The sequence below is a fragment of the Pan troglodytes genome, chromosome 21 (assembly GCF_028858775.2).
Source record: "Pan troglodytes isolate AG18354 chromosome 21, NHGRI_mPanTro3-v2.0_pri, whole genome shotgun sequence".
Taxonomy (NCBI): Eukaryota; Metazoa; Chordata; class Mammalia; order Primates; family Hominidae; genus Pan; species Pan troglodytes.
In genome coordinates, this window is record NC_072419.2 from 39,046,071 (window position 1) to 39,065,548 (window position 19,478).

General features: G+C 42.4%; 1 protein-coding gene across 3 annotated transcripts in view; it reads left to right on the plus strand.

Moving 5' to 3' along the window:
• The window catches only part of MAPRE1 (microtubule associated protein RP/EB family member 1), a 30,902-nt gene extending 19,647 nt beyond the window's left edge, over window positions 1–11,255 (plus strand). For all 3 annotated transcript variants that reach the window (XM_054674648.2, XM_054674647.2, XM_054674649.2), the window contains exons 5-7: window positions 602–723; window positions 7,461–7,613; window positions 9,522–11,255. In XM_054674648.2, the coding sequence (XP_054530623.1) occupies window positions 602–723; window positions 7,461–7,613; window positions 9,522–9,578 (332 nt within the window). In that variant the 3' untranslated portion in view covers window positions 9,579–11,255. The remainder of the gene's footprint in view (window positions 1–601; window positions 724–7,460; window positions 7,614–9,521) is intronic.
• Window positions 11,256–19,478: the final 8,223 nt, after the last annotated feature.

Sequence of the window (19,478 nt, forward strand, 5' to 3'; positions counted from 1 at the left end):
CATGGGAAGAGCAGGCTCTCCTGCTCTTATGGATTCCCTCCCTCTTCCACTCCAAGGAGTCTGAGTGAGGAGTTAGGAGGGACCTAACTTTCCAGATGGGGAGCAGTGGGCACCTGGCAACAGCCGAGACTGTGTGCTCATGTCTAGCGTGAAGTTTGCCTTTGCTCTACGAAGCTGGATTTGGTTTGTAGATGTGTTAACTAAATCTTAGCTGTTGTAACCAACATGAAACAACCGGTTTGTGGATTTGGTCAGAGCTGGGTTAAGGTGGATCATCTCTGTGCACCAGAATGACTGTACCCCTTTCAGATGATAGTCCTGTTCACCGCAGTGGAGAAAAGACCTCACTGAAGGACTTATTCCCAGCATGAAACATCATGACAGAAATTGGTACTTAACTCTGCTGCCAGGATAGAAACCACTCAGTAGGCACATGTGGGAGTGTTGTCTTGCATGCGGGGGCTCTCTAGCATTGGTTCCCTTCACTGAACACCTGTGCAAGGCAGTTGGTCACAGCTTCTCCATGTTGTCTTGTGGATTTTTTGTTTGTTTGTTTGGGCTGGAATTACTCCTTTTCAAAAACCTGTGCTCTCTTTTTCAGCTCCCCAGAGGCCCATCTCAACACAGAGAACTGCTGCGGCTCCTAAGGCTGGCCCTGGTGTGGTGCGAAAGAACCCTGGTGTGGGCAACGGAGACGACGAGGCAGCTGAGTTGATGCAGCAGGTGGGCACCCCTGTGTTTAGCACGTGAGTCACCTCGGGGGATAGGATCCTTGCGGTGGCCGGGGTGCCTTATCCGTGTTCTTAAATGAACACCTGCCTTGTTTGCTTGCCAGAGCATGTGACACGTGTGAGCCTCAGGTGCTGTGCGGGGAGCATGAACGTGGAGATATAAGAGAGAGATCAGGTGTGCCTGGGCTCTCTTAGTGTGGCAGAAGCCTGTGCTCGGAAGCCAGTGCTTAGACTAGAATCCCGTAGAATGTTTCTGGAATGCTGCCAGGGACCTGGGATTTGGAGAATGAAAGATAAAGGAGGTCTCCTTTTTGAATAATTTAATAAAAAGGATTCCGCAGTCTCTCTGCTGAGTCCTAGGCTGGGGTCACTGGAGATTGGAATTCAGAGTGGAACTGGTATGAAAAGCCTGTGGCTCTTCTAGTTCTGTTCTTAGTAATTGGGTGATTCGAAATGTCTTCTTCAGGAGTAAATGTCCTTAAGGCACCTGTCAGAGGTCTCTGCGGATCAAAACAAGTTTTAGACTTTTAGACATTTTCCCACTAATCCTTGTAATTGGTTGGTTTGCTTGCTTTCAGATGATTCTTTTTGTTAATTCTATTTTTTAAATTTTGTTTTATTAAAAAAGTTTTTTTTTAATAAAATAGAGATAGGGTCTCACTATGTTGCCAAGGCTGGTCTCTAACTCCTGAGCTCAAGTGATCCCCCTGCCTCAGCCTCCCAAAGTGCTGGAGTTACAGGTGTGAGTCACCACGCCTGGCTCCATTGAAAAAATCTGGGATGCTCTGTGATTCCAGTGAGTTTGGGATTGCATCCTTTTACTTTTCTAAAAGCCAAGTCCTGAAACTTGAGGGAATTGATTTCTAATGCAGAACCTCTCATGACCCACACTCAGACTTCTAAGAGATCAGGACAGTGAGAACCTGCCCCAAAATCACATTTCACTTTTTTATTTTTTATTTTCTTTTTTTGAGACGGAGTCTTGCTGTGTCGCCCAGGCTGGAGTGCAGTGGCCTGATCTCAGCTCACTGCAACCTCCGCCTCCCAGGTTCAAGGGATTCTTCTGCCTCAGCCTCCCGAGTAGCTGGGACTACAGTCGTGCGCCACCACGCCTGGCTGATTTTTGTATTTTTAGTAGAGACAGGGTTTCACCATATTGGCCAGGCTGGTCTCCAACTCCTGACCTCAGATGATCCACCTGCCTTGGGCTCCCAGTGCTGGGATTACAGGCATGAACCACTGCGCCTGGCCCACATTTCACTTTTTTGTTCTTTCATTTGTGTGTGCCCCGTGGTCTTAGGTGACTTGGGAGTGTCCAGGTGACTGGGTCACCGTCCTCATCCTTGGAGTGGGTGTGGCTAACTTGAGCACCCGCTGGGGCTGTTACTTTGAAGTACAGAAGCCTCGGAGAACAAGGAGAGACTTCCTGTAACTATTTCAAGACATGGATTTCAAACACAGGAAGCAGTTTCAGAAAGAAATACGAGAGAGTAAAGAGTGGTTAATGTTGAGGCTGGGTAGCAGCGACTTGATCTGTGCTCTCCGAGAGAGCGTGCCAGGTTCTGCAGTGTGGCTGCTCTCTGCTCAGCTCTTTTTTTTTTTTTTAATTATTATTATTATTATACTTTAAGTTTTAGGGTACATGTGCACAACGTGCAGGTTAGTTACATATGTATACATGTGCCATGCTGGTGCACTGCACCCACTAACTCGTCATCTAGCATTAGGTATATCTTCCAATGCTATCCCTCCCCCCTCCCCCCACCCCCCACTGCACAACAGTCCCCAGAGTGTGATGTTCCCTTTCCTGTGTCCATGTGTTCTCATCCGCTCAGCTCTTATCCTGGGTGATGGAGCCCAGGCTTGGGGTTCCATAGATTGGGGGAGAAGTAGGAGTGGCTCTGTCAGTTAACTTCTATCTGGACAAGTCAGCCTCTCTGAACTTACTGCCTCATGTGTGAAGTGGGGCTGACACTTGCTCACAGCAGTTGAGCAGATTATATGAGCTGAATGTTAAGTGCCTGGAATGGTGTTTGTTGCCAATACCACTGGGATAAATGTCAGTGGATAAAAGACTGTGATGATTATGGTTCTTGTTCATGGTCTTGATAGAGTAGAATAATGTTCTTTAAAAGTTCACAGGAACCAGGTTTTTTTTTTTTTGGCTTGTGTGAAATAATACGCGTAAATGGTCATAACAAAAGTAGCTAACATTTTATTTATTTATTTATTTATTTTTATTTTTATTTTTTTGACACGGAATCTCACTCTGTCGCCCAGGCTGGAGTGCAGTGGCGCGATCTTTGCTCACTGCAAGCTCCGCCTCCTGGGTTCACGCCATTCTCCTGCCTCGGCCTCCCCAGTAGCTGGGAGTACAGGCACCCGCCACCACGCCTGGCTAAGTTTTTGTATTTTTAGTAGAGACGGGGTTTCACCGTGTTAGCCAGGATGGTCTCGATCTCCTGGCCTTGTGATCCACCTGCCTCAGCCTCCTAAAGTGCTAGCATTACAGGCGTGAGCCACAGTGCCCAGCCGTAGCTAAGATTTTAAAAAGTGCTTATGTCATGCACAGTGTAAGCACTTAATTTCACTTTCGCAGCAACCCTGTGAGGTTTTACACATAAGGATAATAAGGCTTGGAGAGGTTAAATAACTTGAGCTAGGATTTGAACCCAGGTATACCTGTCTCCAGAACCTAGATCAGTCAGTCCCTGCTGAATGGGGAATTGAGGAAGAGGTTATTTGATTTATCTAAGGTATACAGATGTTTCTTTTCCTTGCACCCACCTTTGGAAACTGTAAGTACTCACCAGATAATGACTCTGGGCAAATTGCTGCTAAGCGTTGATGAGAGTACCAAGGCATGGGAGATCTGACCTAGACCTAGACAGGTTTGATACACTTGGAGAAGATGGACTTGGTGCCTGCCTGTGATCAAGTCCCAGATGAGGGTTACGGAAGGCAAGAACCACAACTCTTATGGGGGAGAGTGTGATTGGGGTCTGAGGAGGCTTCCTTCCCTGAGAGGGTGACCAGAATTAGCTGCTTTGGATGGTCGGTGTTGTAGAACTTCAACAGTCGAGGTTGGGAGGGATTGTGGTCTTGAAGAGGCTTGTAACTTTGTTGCATGTCCATCGGTGCTGGGGAACATTGAGAGGCTAAGTTTGCAGAGGCTGAAGGTCACTAACCAGGTGCTTTGTTGATCCTGGAAGGCTGGGATCAAATGCTCATACCCAGCTGGTTCAACCCTGACATAGAAGTACTGTGTTTGGCCTGCACAGAGTTTTATTTATTTATTTATTAAATATAAAGGATTTGTCTCCAGGTTGTCAAAGTCCTTCCCATACCTGTTACCACCTCTCTTGGCTCATTTACATTATCTGGCCCCTCCTGAAAGTTTTTGCATTTGCAGCCCTTTGTAAATATGGAAAATGGAGCCATGTGGGCTTGTCAGGCTATGGGAAAAACAGTGTATCTGCACACACTACCTTGTGGTATTCGTATCCTTGGGAGATCTGCAAAGATTCTACATTCCTAAGTCGTCCTGGAGAAATTTACTTTTAGTTGATTTTAGTCCAAAGCAGTGCTGTCCAATGAAGGTAGAAGGTGAGTCAGAAGTGTGAGCTACCTGATTTACATGGTCTAGTAGCTACATTAAAAAGAATAAAAATAAATAGGTAAAATTAATTTTAGCAACACATCATCTAATATGTAAAAAATAATACTCCAGCATATAATCAAATATAAATAATGATCAATGAGCTGTTTTACATTTGAAGACTCTGCTAGGTCTTTGAAATCAGGTGTGTATGTGATACTTGTAGCTCATCTCAGTGGCACTGGCCACGTTTAAGTGTTTATATAGACACATGTGGTTGATGGCTACTGTGGCCAGTGCAGGCCTGAAACACTGACTTGGGGCTTCTTAGGTTATAACTATTGCTTTACCTCAAGATAAGGTTCTAAGAGTGATCTTAATTACTAGCTACAGGTTTTTTTTTTTTTCTTTTGGAGATGGAGTCTTGCTCTGTCACACAGGCTGGAGTGCAGTGGCGCGAGCTCAGCTGACTGCAACCTCTGTCTCTCAGGTTCAAATGATACTCCTGCCCCAGCCTCCCAAGTAGCTAGGATTATAGGTGCCTGCCTCCACGCCCAGCTAATTCTTGTATTTTTAGTAGAGACAGGGTTTCACCATGTTGGCCAGGCTGGTCTCGAACTCCTGACCTCAGGTGATCCGCCCGTCTTGGCCTCCCAAGGTGCTGGGATTACAGATGTGAGCCACTGCACCTGGCCAAGCCACAGATTTTTAATAACCTCATGAATACAGACTTGAAAGGAGTGCCACGTGAAAGCCAGTGTCTTAGTATATATATTTTTTAGTGATTTAGTGTTTGTTATGTGTGTATAGTTATGAGCAATATCATGGACAGATGCAACTTTGGCCTTTATAGGTGGGACCCAGAAGGCTGGGTATCTGGTTTGGCCTTGATAATTTGTTGGACAGAGAAGGTTTTAAAGGGTTTGAGAGGGTAGCATTAGTGAAACTAGTGAAACTAGGTGGATACCAAGCTAGCATTCCTTTTTTTTTTTTTTTTTTTTGTGGCGTGATCTCAGCTCACTGCAACCTCCGCCTCCCGGGTTCAAGTGATTCCCCTGCCTCAACCTCCTGAGTAGGTGGGACTATAGGTGCGCACCACCATGCCCAGCTAATTTTTATATTTTTATAGAGACGGGGATTCACCATGTTGGCCAGGATGGTCTTGATCTCTTGACCTCGTGATCCGCCTGCCTTGGCCTCCCAAAGTGCTGGGATTACAGACGTGAGCCACTGCGCCTGGCCAGCATTCCTTTACATAAGTTCTTTCGACTTCCTTTCCTCCTTGGTCATTAATGCCACCAGGCATGTGATTAGAAGGCCCCTTCCCTGCCTTTTGGATTGTGGAGCTGTAGCTCTGAGTCTGCTTCCTGCTGGGGCTGGTCGGCTCTTGGCCTGTGTATCCCCTGCTCTTTGGGGCTGTTGGTTTCAGGAAAGGCAGCAAACTGCAGCAAAAGCAGAGGTGGGGACAATGAGGGAAAATGGATGATTTAGCTTTGCCGGCCACCAGGCAGTAGCTGTACTGTATGTATGTATGTATGTATGTATGAATGAATGAATGAATGAATGATTGAATGAGACAGGGTCTTGCTGTGTCTCCCAGACTAGAGTGTAATGGTCCATTTATAGCTCACTGCAGCCTTGAACTCCTGCTCAGACAATATTCCTGCTTCAGCCTCTTTAAGTATCTGGTACTATAGGCATACACCACCCTACCTGGCTAATTTTTAGATTTTTTTGTAGAGACAGGTTTTGCCATGTTGCCCAGGCTGGTCTCAAGTTCCTGGCCTCAAGCGATCCTCTCACCTTGACCTCCCAAAGCTTTGGGATTACAGATGTGAGCCACGGCAGCTGGCCCCTCTAGTACTTTATTGAAACTTTCAATTATTTTTTATTTCTGTGGCTGGTAAAGGAATAGTGAAAGGCTGTCTAGAACTGTGATTCTGGTTTGGTCTAACAAGACTTTGATGATGAACTTTGAAGTTCGTTTTGATAAAATTGTCCTGGTGGTGTCACCTGCTCCTCATCTCTGGATGCTTTTTGACTGCAGGTTATAAAGAGGGTCCTTTCTCCTGGGATGAGACTTGATCTCCTCTGTTGTGTTTGGTGTCTTCATCAGGCTATGGGGAAGCTAGATAAGCTGTTTATTTCTGTTTTTAAATTTTTATTATTTATTTTTTAAAAAGATGGAGCCTTGCTATGTTGTCACAACTGGCTTTTAACTCTTGGGCTCAAGCAATTCTCCCGACTCAGCCTCTAGAGTAGCTGAGACGCGTGCACCACTCCACCTGACATGCTTCAGTTTTTGTGGCTGTGAGTTCAGAAGGCTGGACTAGATGATTTCTCTGGTCCCTTCTGGCTTGTAGAATTCCCTTCTGCCGAGGTCGTTCTCAGTGGCTGTACCTTTGATTTTGTTGCTTTACTTTCCATGCTGCTCTGTGGCCCTGGCCTGTAAATACAGATTTTTGCAACTTGCATTCATTGACAGTTAAATGGAATTCAGTTGTCATAGATGTGAATACAGTACACTGGAATGAAGATGCCCCATGGTTAAAGTACACACAGGACTATGAGTGTTATAACTTTTATTGGTCTTGGCTAGATAGAGTCCTGGCCTAAGGACTGAGACTGATTTCTTCATAGCCTCTTAATGGGAATCAGAGACCCTCAGTGGGGCTCATGGAGGGTCAGAGCACTTTCCATTGGGCTTCCAAAGAGTTGCATTGAGCCCTTTCCAGGGTCCTTTCTATTGACCCCCTAATGCAATCAGACCTGGACTTGATTGTCCAGTCCCTTGGTAAGGACTCAGTTTATGATTGTCAGCTACCTTGCTAGGCTGTAATTGTCTCAGGCTTCCCTAGTTTTTTCTCCTTAATCCTTTTTCAGTCCCTGAGAAGCTTCTACATGTTTCAAGGGGTAGTCTGCTCTTTCTGGGAGCTGTTACCGTCAAGGTTGCTATAAACAAATCCATGTTGTTTATCTGAGGCTGAAGAAAATTGACATTAAACTGATGTGGTTTTTGTCTGTGTTGGGGTTTGATCAAAGACCACATCTCCTTTTGGGTTAGAAGTCTGCCTGATATTTTATTGCCATACTAATGCCAAGCATCTCACCCTTTTTAATGTCTTGTGCAGGTCAACGTATTGAAACTTACTGTTGAAGACTTGGAGAAAGAGAGGGATTTCTACTTCGGAAAGCTACGGAACATTGAATTGATTTGCCAGGAGAACGAGGGGGAAAACGACCCTGTATTGCAGAGGATCGTAGACATTCTGTATGCCACAGATGTATGTGTTTGACATGAGGATATTTTCTTTCCATTTTACATGGAAGGGTTGGTGAACTCTGTGCTGATGCTTGTTGTATTCCAGTGTTGCATTCATCAAAAGACTTCATCTTTAACCCCTCAAAGTCAGCCAGAGGGCATCTCTGCCCAGCTTTAGCTTCTGCCTGAGGTCTGTGAGCTTTTGAAGAAGGAATAGGACAAGGAGGTGGCTAGCTTGCCCAGCATCTGTAGTATGTGGCCACTGATAGGTGATGAGTGCCACAAACTGCTCTTAGCCAGAAGCAACCCATGTCCTCACCCCACCCCACCTCCTATTGCTTGGATCCCTCAGCTTCAGTTGCTGCCTCCATTTTATGAGGGCCCGGGGCATGCCCGGAGAAGCAGGCACATGCTCCCTTTTTCACAGTGCGCCCACATATCACGTCATGTCTGGGTATGCCTTTCTCCTGCCTCCTAGGAGTTTGCCTGGTTCTCACTCCCTCAGAGTACTCTATGATCAAGTTTCTTTGGATCCATGTTTATTGCACAGTCAAATCTGTTGATATTAATCACGACATGTTAGTTGATCAGGGAAGACTCATTTTTTTCTAGATTTAGGATTGTTACCCGGCTGTGTCCACTGTTTAATGGTGATGTTTGTAATTCTGTGTGCCTAGCAAGGTCTGTAGGATCAAACTACAAACTGCTGGTAGTATGTGTAGCACTATGCAAATACGAGGTAGTAATAATGCTGTTACTATCACTGTCCTTGAGACATATCTTGTGAATTTCAGGGGATTAAGACAGATGACTGAAAAGTTGATAATCTGTTGAATAAATCTTTAATTTAGAGCTTGCTCTGTGCTATGTAATGAAAAAAAAGACAACGAAGATATAGGGGGTCCTTGGTTTAGTCTGAGTATTATTTTAGTGGAGCCACATCTTAAGTAAGTTCAGCTATAGAGATTTAGTTAATAGAAATAAGATGGTGGTTGAAAGAGAAGCCTGATTTTACAGCAGAATAGTATAGTAATTTCCTGCTCTGAGTCCATGCCAGAATGCCCTGGAGTGAGAATGAGGTGGGTGGGAGTCATGAATCTGCTTTTTCCTTGTGCACTCAATTTTTCTGCCACTGATGTTGGGTCAGTCTTGCTGTTGTGAATATTTTGGGTAAAGCATGGCTCCTAAGTATAACAAAAGGAAGGCATAAAAGGAAAGCTGGCTGTATAGACAGTTTATTGAGAGAAGATGTTAGAGTACTGAACTTTACAGGGGACTTCAGGAATTTTTGAGGGAAATTTTTTTTTTTTTTTTTTTAGTGAGGGGATCTCACTTTATTGCCCAGGCTGGAGTGCCTGGTGGTGCGATCATGGCTCACTGCAGCTTTGACCTCCTGGGTCAAGCAGTCCTGCCTCCACCCCGCTGGGGAGTAGCTGGGACTACAGGCATGTCCCACCAGGCTTGGCTAGTTTTTTTTTTTTTTTCCGAGACATTGTCTCACTGTGTTACCCAGGCTGGTCTTGAACTTCTGGGCTCAAGCCTTGGCCTTCCAAAGTGCTGGGATTACAGGCATGAGCCATCACACCTGGCCTTCTTTCTTCTTTAAAAAACAGTTTTATTGAAGTATAACTGACATAATAAACTGCACATATTTAAAATGTACCTTTGATGACATGGGTGAAATTACCACCATAATGAAGACAATGTAAATATGCATCACTTTCAAAAGTTTGAGGGTAAATTTGACTGTGCTCAGTTTTTGTCTTTGGTGAGATGCAATTCTACTACCCAAGAAATAAAATAGCAGTCACCTGGCCTGTATAGAGCCAGGAAGAACCATTGTTTTTAAGAGGCTGTAAGTATGAGGAAAGTGAACTCATAGTAGAAATGGATCTTTCAGTGGCTTTCCCCTCTCATTTTCCTATTTCAGGAAGGCTTTGTGATACCTGATGAAGGGGGCCCACAGGAGGAGCAAGAAGAGTATTAACAGCCTGGACCAGCAGAGCAACATCGGAATTCTTCACTCCAAATCATGTGCTTAACTGTAAAATACTCCCTTTTGTTATCCTTAGAGGACTCACTGGTTTCTTTTCATAAGCAAAAAGTACCTCTTCTTAAAGTGCACTTTGCAGACGTTTCACTCCTTTTCCAATAAGTTTGAGTTAGGAGCTTTTACCTTGTAGCAGAGCAGTATTAACATCTAGTTGGTTCACCTGGGAAACAGAGAGGCTGACCGTGGGGCTCACCATGCGGATGCGGGTCACACTGAATGCTGGAGAGGTGTTATGTAATATGCTGAGGTGGTGACCTCAGTGGAGAAATGTAAAGACTGAATTGAATTTTAAGCTAATGTGAAATCAGAGAATGTTGTAATAAATAAATGCCTTAAGAGTATTTAAAATATGCTTCCACATTTCAAAATATAAAATGTAACATGACAAGAGATTTTGCGTTTGACATTGTGTCTGGGAAGGAAGGGCCAGACCTTGGAACCTTTGGAACCTGCTGTCAACAGGTCTTACAGGGCTGCTTGAACCCTCATAGGCCTAGGCTTTGGTCTAAAAGGAACATTTAAAAAGTTGCCCTGTAAAGTTATTTGGTGTCATTGACCAATTGCATCCCTGCTAAAAAGCAAGAGGCATCGTTGCCTGGATAATAGAGGATGTGTTTCAGCCCTGAGATGTTAGAGTTGAAGAGCTCGGTTTTCATTGAGCGTTTCTCTATTTTTCCAGTTATCCCCGAAATTTCTATGTATTATATTTTTTGGGGAAGTGAGGTGTGCCCAGTTTTTTAATCCAACAACTACTTTTGGGGACTTGCCCACATCTCTGGGATTTGAATGGGGATTGTATCCCATTTTACTGTCTTTTAGGTTTACATTTACCACGTTTCTCTTCTCTGCTCCCCTTGCCCACTGGGGACTCCTCTTTGGCTCCTTGAAGTTTGCTGCTTAGAGTTGGAAGTGCAGCAGGCAGGTGATCATGCTGCAAGTTCTTTCTGGACCTCTGGCAAAGGGAGTGGTCAGTGAAGGCCATCGTTACCTTGGGATCTGCCAGGCTGGGGTGTTTTCGGTATCTGCTGTTCACAGCTCTCCACTGTAATCCGAATACTTTGCCAGTGCACTAATCTCTTTGGAGATAAAATTCATTAGTGTGTTACTAAATGTTAATTTTCTTTTGCGGAAAATACAGTACCGTGTCTGAATTAATTATTAATATTTAAAATACTTCATTCCTTAACTCTCCCTCATTTGCTTTGCCCACAGCCTATTCAGTTCCTTTGTTTGGCAGGATTCTGCAAAATGTGTCTCACCCACTACTGAGATTGTTCAGCCCCTGATGTATTTGTATTGATTTGTTTCTGGTGGTAGCTTGTCCTGAAATGTGTGTAGAAAGCAAGTATTTTATGATAAAAATGTTGTGTAGTGCATGCTCTGTGTGGAATTCAGAGGAAAACCCAGATTCAGTGATTAACAATGCCAAAAAATGCAAGTAACTAGCCATTGTTCAAATGACAGTGGTGCTATTTCTCTTTTGTGGCCTTTTAGACTTTTGTTGCCCTAAAATTCCATTTTATTGGGAACCCATTTTCCACCTGGTCTTTCTTGACAGGGTTTTTTTCTACTTTAAACAGTTTCTAAATAAAATTCTGTATTTCAAGAGTATCATGTCTTCTGAAATTTGTCTTGCCCTGGGTATATGCTGTTAGGTTCAAGTGATGAGAAACCAGTGCTTCTTTCTTCAGTGAGGACTGATCTTTTCACATCCTTTACTGATTTTTCAGATGTGCTTATTTCTTCTTCTTCTTCTTTTTTTTTTTTTTTTTTTGAGGTGGAGTCTTGGTCTGTCGCCCAGGCTGGAGTGCAGTGGCATGATCTCGGCTCACTGCAACCTCTGCCTCCCAGGTTCAAACAATTCTCTGCCTCAGCCTCCCAAGTAGCTGGGATTATAGGCACCCGCCACCACGCCCGGCTAATTTTTGTGTATTTTTAGTAGAGATGGGGTTTCACCATCTTGGCCAGGCTGATCTTGAACTCCTGACCTCGTGATCCACCCACCTCAGCCTCCCAAAGTGCTGGGATTACAGGCGTAAGCCACCGTGCTCGGTCAGATGTGCTTATTTCTAAGCTGACTTCTTTTTTCTTCATTCACATTATATTGCACAGCCTCCTGCTTTTTAAAATTCTCGTTGCTGTAAGAGGTTTTTCCTCTCGGAAGTCCAAGGCCTGGCCTATCTGCTGTGAAGCCTTTTCAGGGCATTTCCTCCTGAGAAATATAGCAGGACAGTGCTTGGCAGATGACTGTGGGGAGATTTTTTTTTTTTTTTCTGAAGGTGTGATTCTTTCTTCCTTTCTTTTTTGAGACAGGGTCTCCCTCTGTTGCCCAGTCTGGAGTGCAGTGGCATGATCTTGGCTCACTGCAGCCTTGCCCTCTTGGGTTCAAGCGATCCTCCCATCTCAGCCTCGTGAGTAGTGGGGACTACAGGCATGTACCACCATGCCCAGCTAAACTTTGTATTTTTTGTAGAGATGGGGTCCCCTTACGTTGCCCAGGCTGGTCTTGAACTCCTGGGCTCAAGTGATCCTCCCACCTTGGCCTCCTAAAGTGCTGGGATTACAGGTGTGAGCCACTGCACCCAGCCCTGAAAGTATGTTTCAAAGTCAGTTAACATGATCTTAATCTATAAAATAATCTAAAATTGTCACCATTTTTTTTCTCCCTTATAAAATTATATGCTATTAGAAATGAGTTCAAAAGGAGACTTGCTGCCATTTTCTGTCAGAAATAAAGTTAAATGGGCAGAGGTAGTGTGTTGTAGGATATGTAGAGTCATGGTTATGGATGCTCTATAAACCCAACCTGATGATCTTGACAAGGGTTGCACCCATAGTTAATGGTATGATACCTCCCTTAAAGTGTTAAATACCTTCAGAAGGAATTTGACACCATATGTATTGGTCATCTACAAGAAGATACCTTCCAGGAGTGCAAGGAGTTTGTGAAGATACTGTTGGCTACTGTCAATTGAGAAGTTACCTTGGTAAGGAGAGAAGCCAAAACTGTGGGTATCTGACCAAGTGCATTGACCTGGCTCTTGAATTTGAAGCACATACAGTCTTTGCTGCTTGGTTTGCTTGGCAGGTTCTGTGTTTCATGAAGGATAGGTAAACAAATGGGTTCTCTGGCTCGATTTGGATCATTGTTCATGCTGATGATTCTCAAACTGATGGGCTTCAGAATCACATGGGGAACTTGTTTGACATAATGTATTTATAAAAATTCATCACCAGAGATTCTGAGTTTGGAGGTTGAAAACCTGCATTTTAATTTGGGCCTTATCTACATGTCTGCAATTTTAAATAATAATTCTGGCAAGGGGAACATCAGACTTGAGTCCTCTTGCAGGTCTCTCCTGCTTTGTGAGTTTTGAGCTATTTGACCTCTCTTGTTCTTACATGCAAGACAGAGATGATGATTTTGGCTGAAGTGCCTCCCTCACTGGGTACTTGTTGGGATTAGAAGGAGCTGATGGACCAAAAAAAAAAAAAAAAAAAAAAAAAACAGCACCACAAAGCTAAAAAGCTCTGTACAGGCAAGAGGCATTATTTATGGCACAAGTTCTTCAGATCTGGTCTGAAATTCTGTTTATAGATTAGAAAAAGCTTAGGACAGGGCTTTTGTATCCTCAGAATTCGGAAGGGCATTCCTTCAGACAGGCTTTGGGTGTTTTGTAAAATACACCCAAAGTATTTCCTTTTCAGCATGGTATATGGACAAGTAGAACTCCCTTATGTCTTCAGGCTCTTATGTTTATCCTGTTTTTGTTTTCCTTTAAATGAAGATTCAATGTCTCAGATTCATTGATTAAAAACCCATATTTTCTTCAAGATTTACTCTCTAGAATGTGAAGAGTTTTGAAAAGGAAGCATTTTTCTTTTGCCCTAGCCAAGGTGATCCTCTGTAGTTTTTCTTTTAAGGATTGTTTTAGAAGATTGAGTATAAAGGACTCCTTTTGTGATGTTGACCATAGTTCATTGCAAAGTCCACAGATAAAAATCCAAGCTTTAGGCCTGATCAGCCTAGTCAGATTAGCTTGCTAGCATGTGGGTGACCCAAATCTGATTGTTGACAACAGAGAACATTGCTTTGAAACAAGCTGAACCTCAGTCTGTGATCAGTGTTGTGAACCACCCGTCATTTTTCTGGTCTGGCACTGTTGTAATATGTCTTTTTTTTTTTTTTTTCCCCCAGACAGTCTTGCTCTGTCACCCAGGCTGGAGTGCAGTGGCACGATCTTGGCTCACTGCAACCTCCACCTCCCAGGCTGAAGCAGTTCCCATACCTCAGCCTCCCGAGTAGCTGGGATTACAGGCCTGTGCCACTATGCCTGGCTAATTTTTGTATTTTCAGTAGAGATGGAGTTTTGCCATGTTGCCCAAGGTAGTCTCGAACTCCTGGCCTCAAGTGATCCACCTGTCTTGGCCTCCCAAAGTGCTGGGATTACAGGTGTGAGCCACCACTCCCTGCTTGATATCATACTTTTGGATTCACACATTTAGTTTGTAAAATGTCAAAACCAGATGAGTTCATATTTATTTCTGTATCTTCATGACGCTTGCTGCTTTTTTTCTCTTCATTTTCACATGCGAGGGTATAACTGAGTGTTCAGGGTTTTCTCTGAAAGCCTGAAGGGATTGTGTACTTTTACATTGAACTTGACTGCAGTTAGAACCATTAACCTAGATGACTTCAGCCAAATTATGTATTGTTTTTGTTTTTGTTTTTTTGAGACAGGGTCTCCTGTCACCCAGGCTGGAGTACAGTGGCACAGTCATGGCTCATGACAGCCTCAACTTCCTGGGCTTCAGCTGTCCTCCCACCTCAACCTCCCTAGTAGCTGGGACTGTAGTGCACACCACCATGCCTGGCTGGCTAATTTTTTTTTTTTTTTTTTGAGACAGAGTTTCATTCTTGTTGCCCAGGTTGGAGTACAGTGGTGCCATCTTGGCTCACTGCAACCTCCGCCTCCTGGGTTCAAGCGAGTCTCCTGCCTCAACCTCGAGAGTAGCTGGGATTACAGGCGCCCACCACCACACCCAGCTAATTTTTGTGTTTTTAGTAGAGACGGGGTTTTGCCATGTTAGCCACGCTGGTCTGGAACTCCTGACCTCAGGTGATCCACCCGCCTCGGCCTCCCAAAGTGCTGGGATTACAGGCGTGAGCCACCATGCCCGGCCAATTTTTTGGTATTTTTTGTAGAGACGGGGTTTGCTATATTGTAGGCTGGTCTTGAACCCCTGGGCTCAAACAATTTACCCATCTCTTCCTCCCCAAATGCTGGGAGGTGTGAGTCACTGTGCCTGGCCCAAATTGCTATATAGCTGTGACTTGTGAAGGTCTGTTCCCCCTTTGGCTTAATCTGATTTGGGAAGTAATGTTACCTTAGTCCTTGGAGTGCAGAAGCTTTCTCTGTACTCTATTGAGGTTGTAGCCAGTAGCTTCATTAATTTGGTTATCTAGGTGAGCAGGTCAAGCCTTAGAGTCAAATTTCTAGGCTCCTCAATCTAGAACCTTAAATCTTGAGGTGTGTGTGTGTATCAAAATTGTAAATAACTCTCGTTTCCTTGTATTGGAGGCTCTCAGGCTCTGAAATGTGAAATGGAAATAGCCTTCATAGACACGTTTCTGAGTGTGAGGAGGCAGTTCTTTGTCCTGTGACCATTTGAAAGCAAACCAGGTTACCCACCAATGCCTAGAACTTTGTAAGTGGCATCAAGATATAAATTTATAATTGTAAAATAACCTATCAGCAGTTTGGGGCTGGGTGTCATGGCTCATGCCTGTAATCCCAGCACTTTGGGAGGCCAGTGCAGAAGGATTGCTTGAGCCCAGGAGTTTGAAACTAGCCTGGGCAACATAGCAAGAGACCCTGTCTCTATTTAAAAGATTTTATATATATATATGATCATATATATATAATATATATATTTATATAATATATATTATATATAATATGTATTATATATTATATATATTATATATTATATAATATATATTATATAATATATAATACATATTATATATATTATATATTATATATAATATGTATTATATATTATATATATTATATATTATATATTATATATATTATATATTATATATTATATAAATATATATAATATATATTATATATAATATATATTATATAAATATATAATATATATTATATATTATATATTATATAAATATATATTATATATTATATATTATATATAATATATATTATATATTATATATTATATATATATATATGATCATATATATGTATATATAGTATATATTATATATTATATATAATATATTATATATTATAATACATATAATATATAATATATATATTATATATAATATATAGTATATATTATATGTATTATATACATATATATTATATATGTGATCATATATATTATATATGTGATCATATATATATATATATATGCAGTTTGGAATTCTATTTGTCTTGCCTTATTTGCTTTTTAAAAATTTCTACCTTAGTTTTTTCCTGGTTTACTTTGAGTGTTTTTTTGTAGTCGGAGGAGATTTTTGGTGCGGCTGGGTGTAGGTATGAGGCAGAGGAGGAAGAGTAATTTATTCCATCTACTGAGCTTTTCATTTACTTTCTGTTTTAGCAGTAGAGTGGGATGTGGGAAGCTTTTGTTGGGTGAGAGTCAGTCTATCAGGGTAAATCTTAAAAAGCTGGATTTGTGGTTGTTACTAGTTACTATGTCTCCAGTGGAGACAAAGATTAGTTTTTAAGATTTAGTCTTAATGGATGATTCACAAATTGCAATGCAGAGTATTGAAGTTAAGTCCAAGGTCAAGCACACAAGTGGGTAAAACTGAACATATGAAATGGGTGTGTGGCTGGCACCCACCTCTGACCTTTACTGAAATAAATGAGGAAGACGGTGCTGTAAGTGGAATGCCACGGACCAGGAGTTAAGACCAGAGTCCTCTGCTAGGCCCTGCATCTGAAGTCTGCAGAGCATGGCTTTTCATTGGCTCAGTGAGGAGTTGAGTCCTGGTTCAGAAAAAGTTACCGAGGTCTGTAAAAGTCAGTAGGATACCGGAACAAGAAAGAGTGGGAGAGTGTACAGTTCCCAGCGAACATTGCCAGTGGAGGCTAATTTTCACCAGTGAAGGGCGATTTTGATAGAAAAGCACAGTGTCTCAACTACTTCTGGTTTTTGATTCTGAAAGAGGAGGCTTTGGCAGGAGCAATAATACAAGTGGCCTACCACCTGTTTGGCTTTTTCCCCACAGGTTGCAAGCTGCAGGGAGGGCCTTGCTAATTCTAGTACCTCCATGCCCGAATCGTCTAAATGTATTTTACCCAGGACCTGTCATGGTTTATCTGAGTGATCAGTTTCCTTTCCTCTCTTGCTTATTTATCATGTTCATATTTATATTTTTCATAATGGGGCCTATTTATATATTTTGAAGTAGTTCTAGTGATTTTAAGATCCAGCAAAACTTCAAGGTCATCTGGATTTTGGTGTTCTATTTAAGTTTTCTAACTTGATACAGTCTTTTTTTTTTTGTATTTTGTATGTTTTTCTACAAAATGTGAGAGAGTTAAGCATGTATAATTACATATGACTGCTGTTTTCACTTTGAAATTTTAAATCCTGCTTGGGAGAATGGAATAAGCTATTGTGTTTTTTGCAGGCAGCTATGGGATATCCCAATTTGTCCCTCCCTCCTCCTTAATTTTGAAGCCTGAGAGAGGAAGTAATAATTTTCTTTTTTTTTTTTTTTTTTTTGGTAGGGATGGGGTTTGACTATGCTGTCCAGGTTGGTCTGCAACTCCTAAGCTCAAGTGATCCGCCCTCCTCGGCCTCCCAAAGTGCTGGGATTACAGGCCTGACCCACCGTGCCTGGTCTGAAGAAGTAATAATTTTAAGATTCAGTGTTGAGTGAAATAAATGTATTCTTAAAATTTTCTAAGAGTGTTTAACTCTCTGACCTAATATTTAATATTTTCCCCAATCATTAGGAAGTGCTTTTTTGTTGTTGTTGTTGTTGTTTTCCAGGCAGGGTCTCGCTCTGTCACCCAGGCTGGAGTGCAGTGGCATGGTCACGGCTCACTGCAGCCTTGACTTCCCGGGCTCAAGTGATTCTCCCACCTCAGCCTCCCAAGGAGGTGGAACTGCTCAGCTAATTTTATTTTTGTAGAGACAAGGTCTGGCTGTTCCCCAGGCTGGTCTCAAACTCCTGGGCTCAAGCAGTCCTCCACCACTCCTGGCCAAGAAGTGCCTTTTTTTTTTTTTTTTTTTTTTAAAGTAGCTGCTGAACACAGGAGAATCTGCCTTTTTCTTGAATCGTGGTTTTGTTGTTTTTTTTTTTTCAAGACGGAGTGTTGCTGTTGTCGCCCGGGCTGGAGTGCTGTGGTGCGATCTTGGCTAATTGCAACCTCCGCCTCCCAGATTCAAGCGATTGTCCTGCCTCAGCCTCCCGAGTAGCTGAGATTACAGGCACGCACCACCGTGCCCGGCTAATTTTTGTGTTTTTAGTAGAAACAGGGTTTCACCATGTTGGCCAGGCTGGTCTCAAACTCCTGACCTTGTGATCCACCTGCCTCGGCCTCCCAAAGTGCTGGATTTACAGGCGTGAACCACTGCACCCGGCCTGAATCATGGTTTTTTGAAACCATTGGCCTCTGAACCTGTAGCTCTCTCTGGTAGTGTTGTGTGGTTTTAAATGTCATGTGAGCTGAGTTACTGACCTCAACCTACTGCCAGATGAAGGTGTGATCCTGTGATACCAATCTTGAGGGTCCCTTCTAGTTTTAGCAGTCAGTGACTTCTCTTGTTTATTTTTGTTTGAAAAAGTAAAAGGCTCTCTTTTTGGCTATAGAGTTGCATCTTGAAATTTTTGACAAATTACATAGAGCTGAAGAAGGATACAAGTTTTGATATCTTAAAATCACAGGGTTGAAGCTTGAAAGGACAGTATTGGCATTGCAGCTAAGTGGGAGTGTGAGGAAGCGCCTTCTCTAGGGCAGGTAATTGCATCTGTTAATGTGGTCCTTGGGCCCCTGAGTTGCTGCCTTCCAATCAGAATTTCCTTAGCATTAGCCAGTGACGCCTGAATTAATCTCAGGTAGGACTTCTAACTTTTTTCCAAAATTATTTTTGTGCAGAGGTTTATCTAGATTTTTCTTCTAAATGTCCTCCTCCCCACTTGTTTTATTATTACTGTTTTTTTCTCTCTTTAATTTTTTTTTTTTTTTTTTTAGAGACATGGTCTCACTATGTTGCCTGGGCTGATCTCAGACTCCTGGGCTCAAGTGATCCTCCTGCCTCAGCCTCCCAAAGTGCTGGGATTATAGGCGTGAGCCATTGCGCCTGGCTCTGTTACTGTTTTTCTAACCTGAGTTACTTAGGATCATATTTTCATTCTTTTTTAAAAAGATGGGAGTTTTCTGAACTTTTCCTTAACTAAAAAGTGGAATGCATCTTAATATTTTCCTTTTTTTACTTGTGTTTCTCCCCAGGGAGGGAAAAACATATTTATTGTGACAGAATTTAGCATATTTTAGGCCACATTAAAATACTGATAAATGTATTAATCAGTGAAAATAGGTTATAGTGAAAAATATATACCATTTGATTAATAAAAATGTTATTGGAAAAATGCAAGAACTGCTGTAAGAATTGCTAACATTGTGTTGGAAAATGAATATACTAAGCTAAGAAACAATGGGAAACTGTCATATGTAGGGCCAACAGCCTTTTTTTTTTTTAAACCCTTCCAATTTATTAATATCTAGTCTAATAAACCCTGATTTATAGGACCTCTGCACCTTTTTTGACTTTTTATTCATC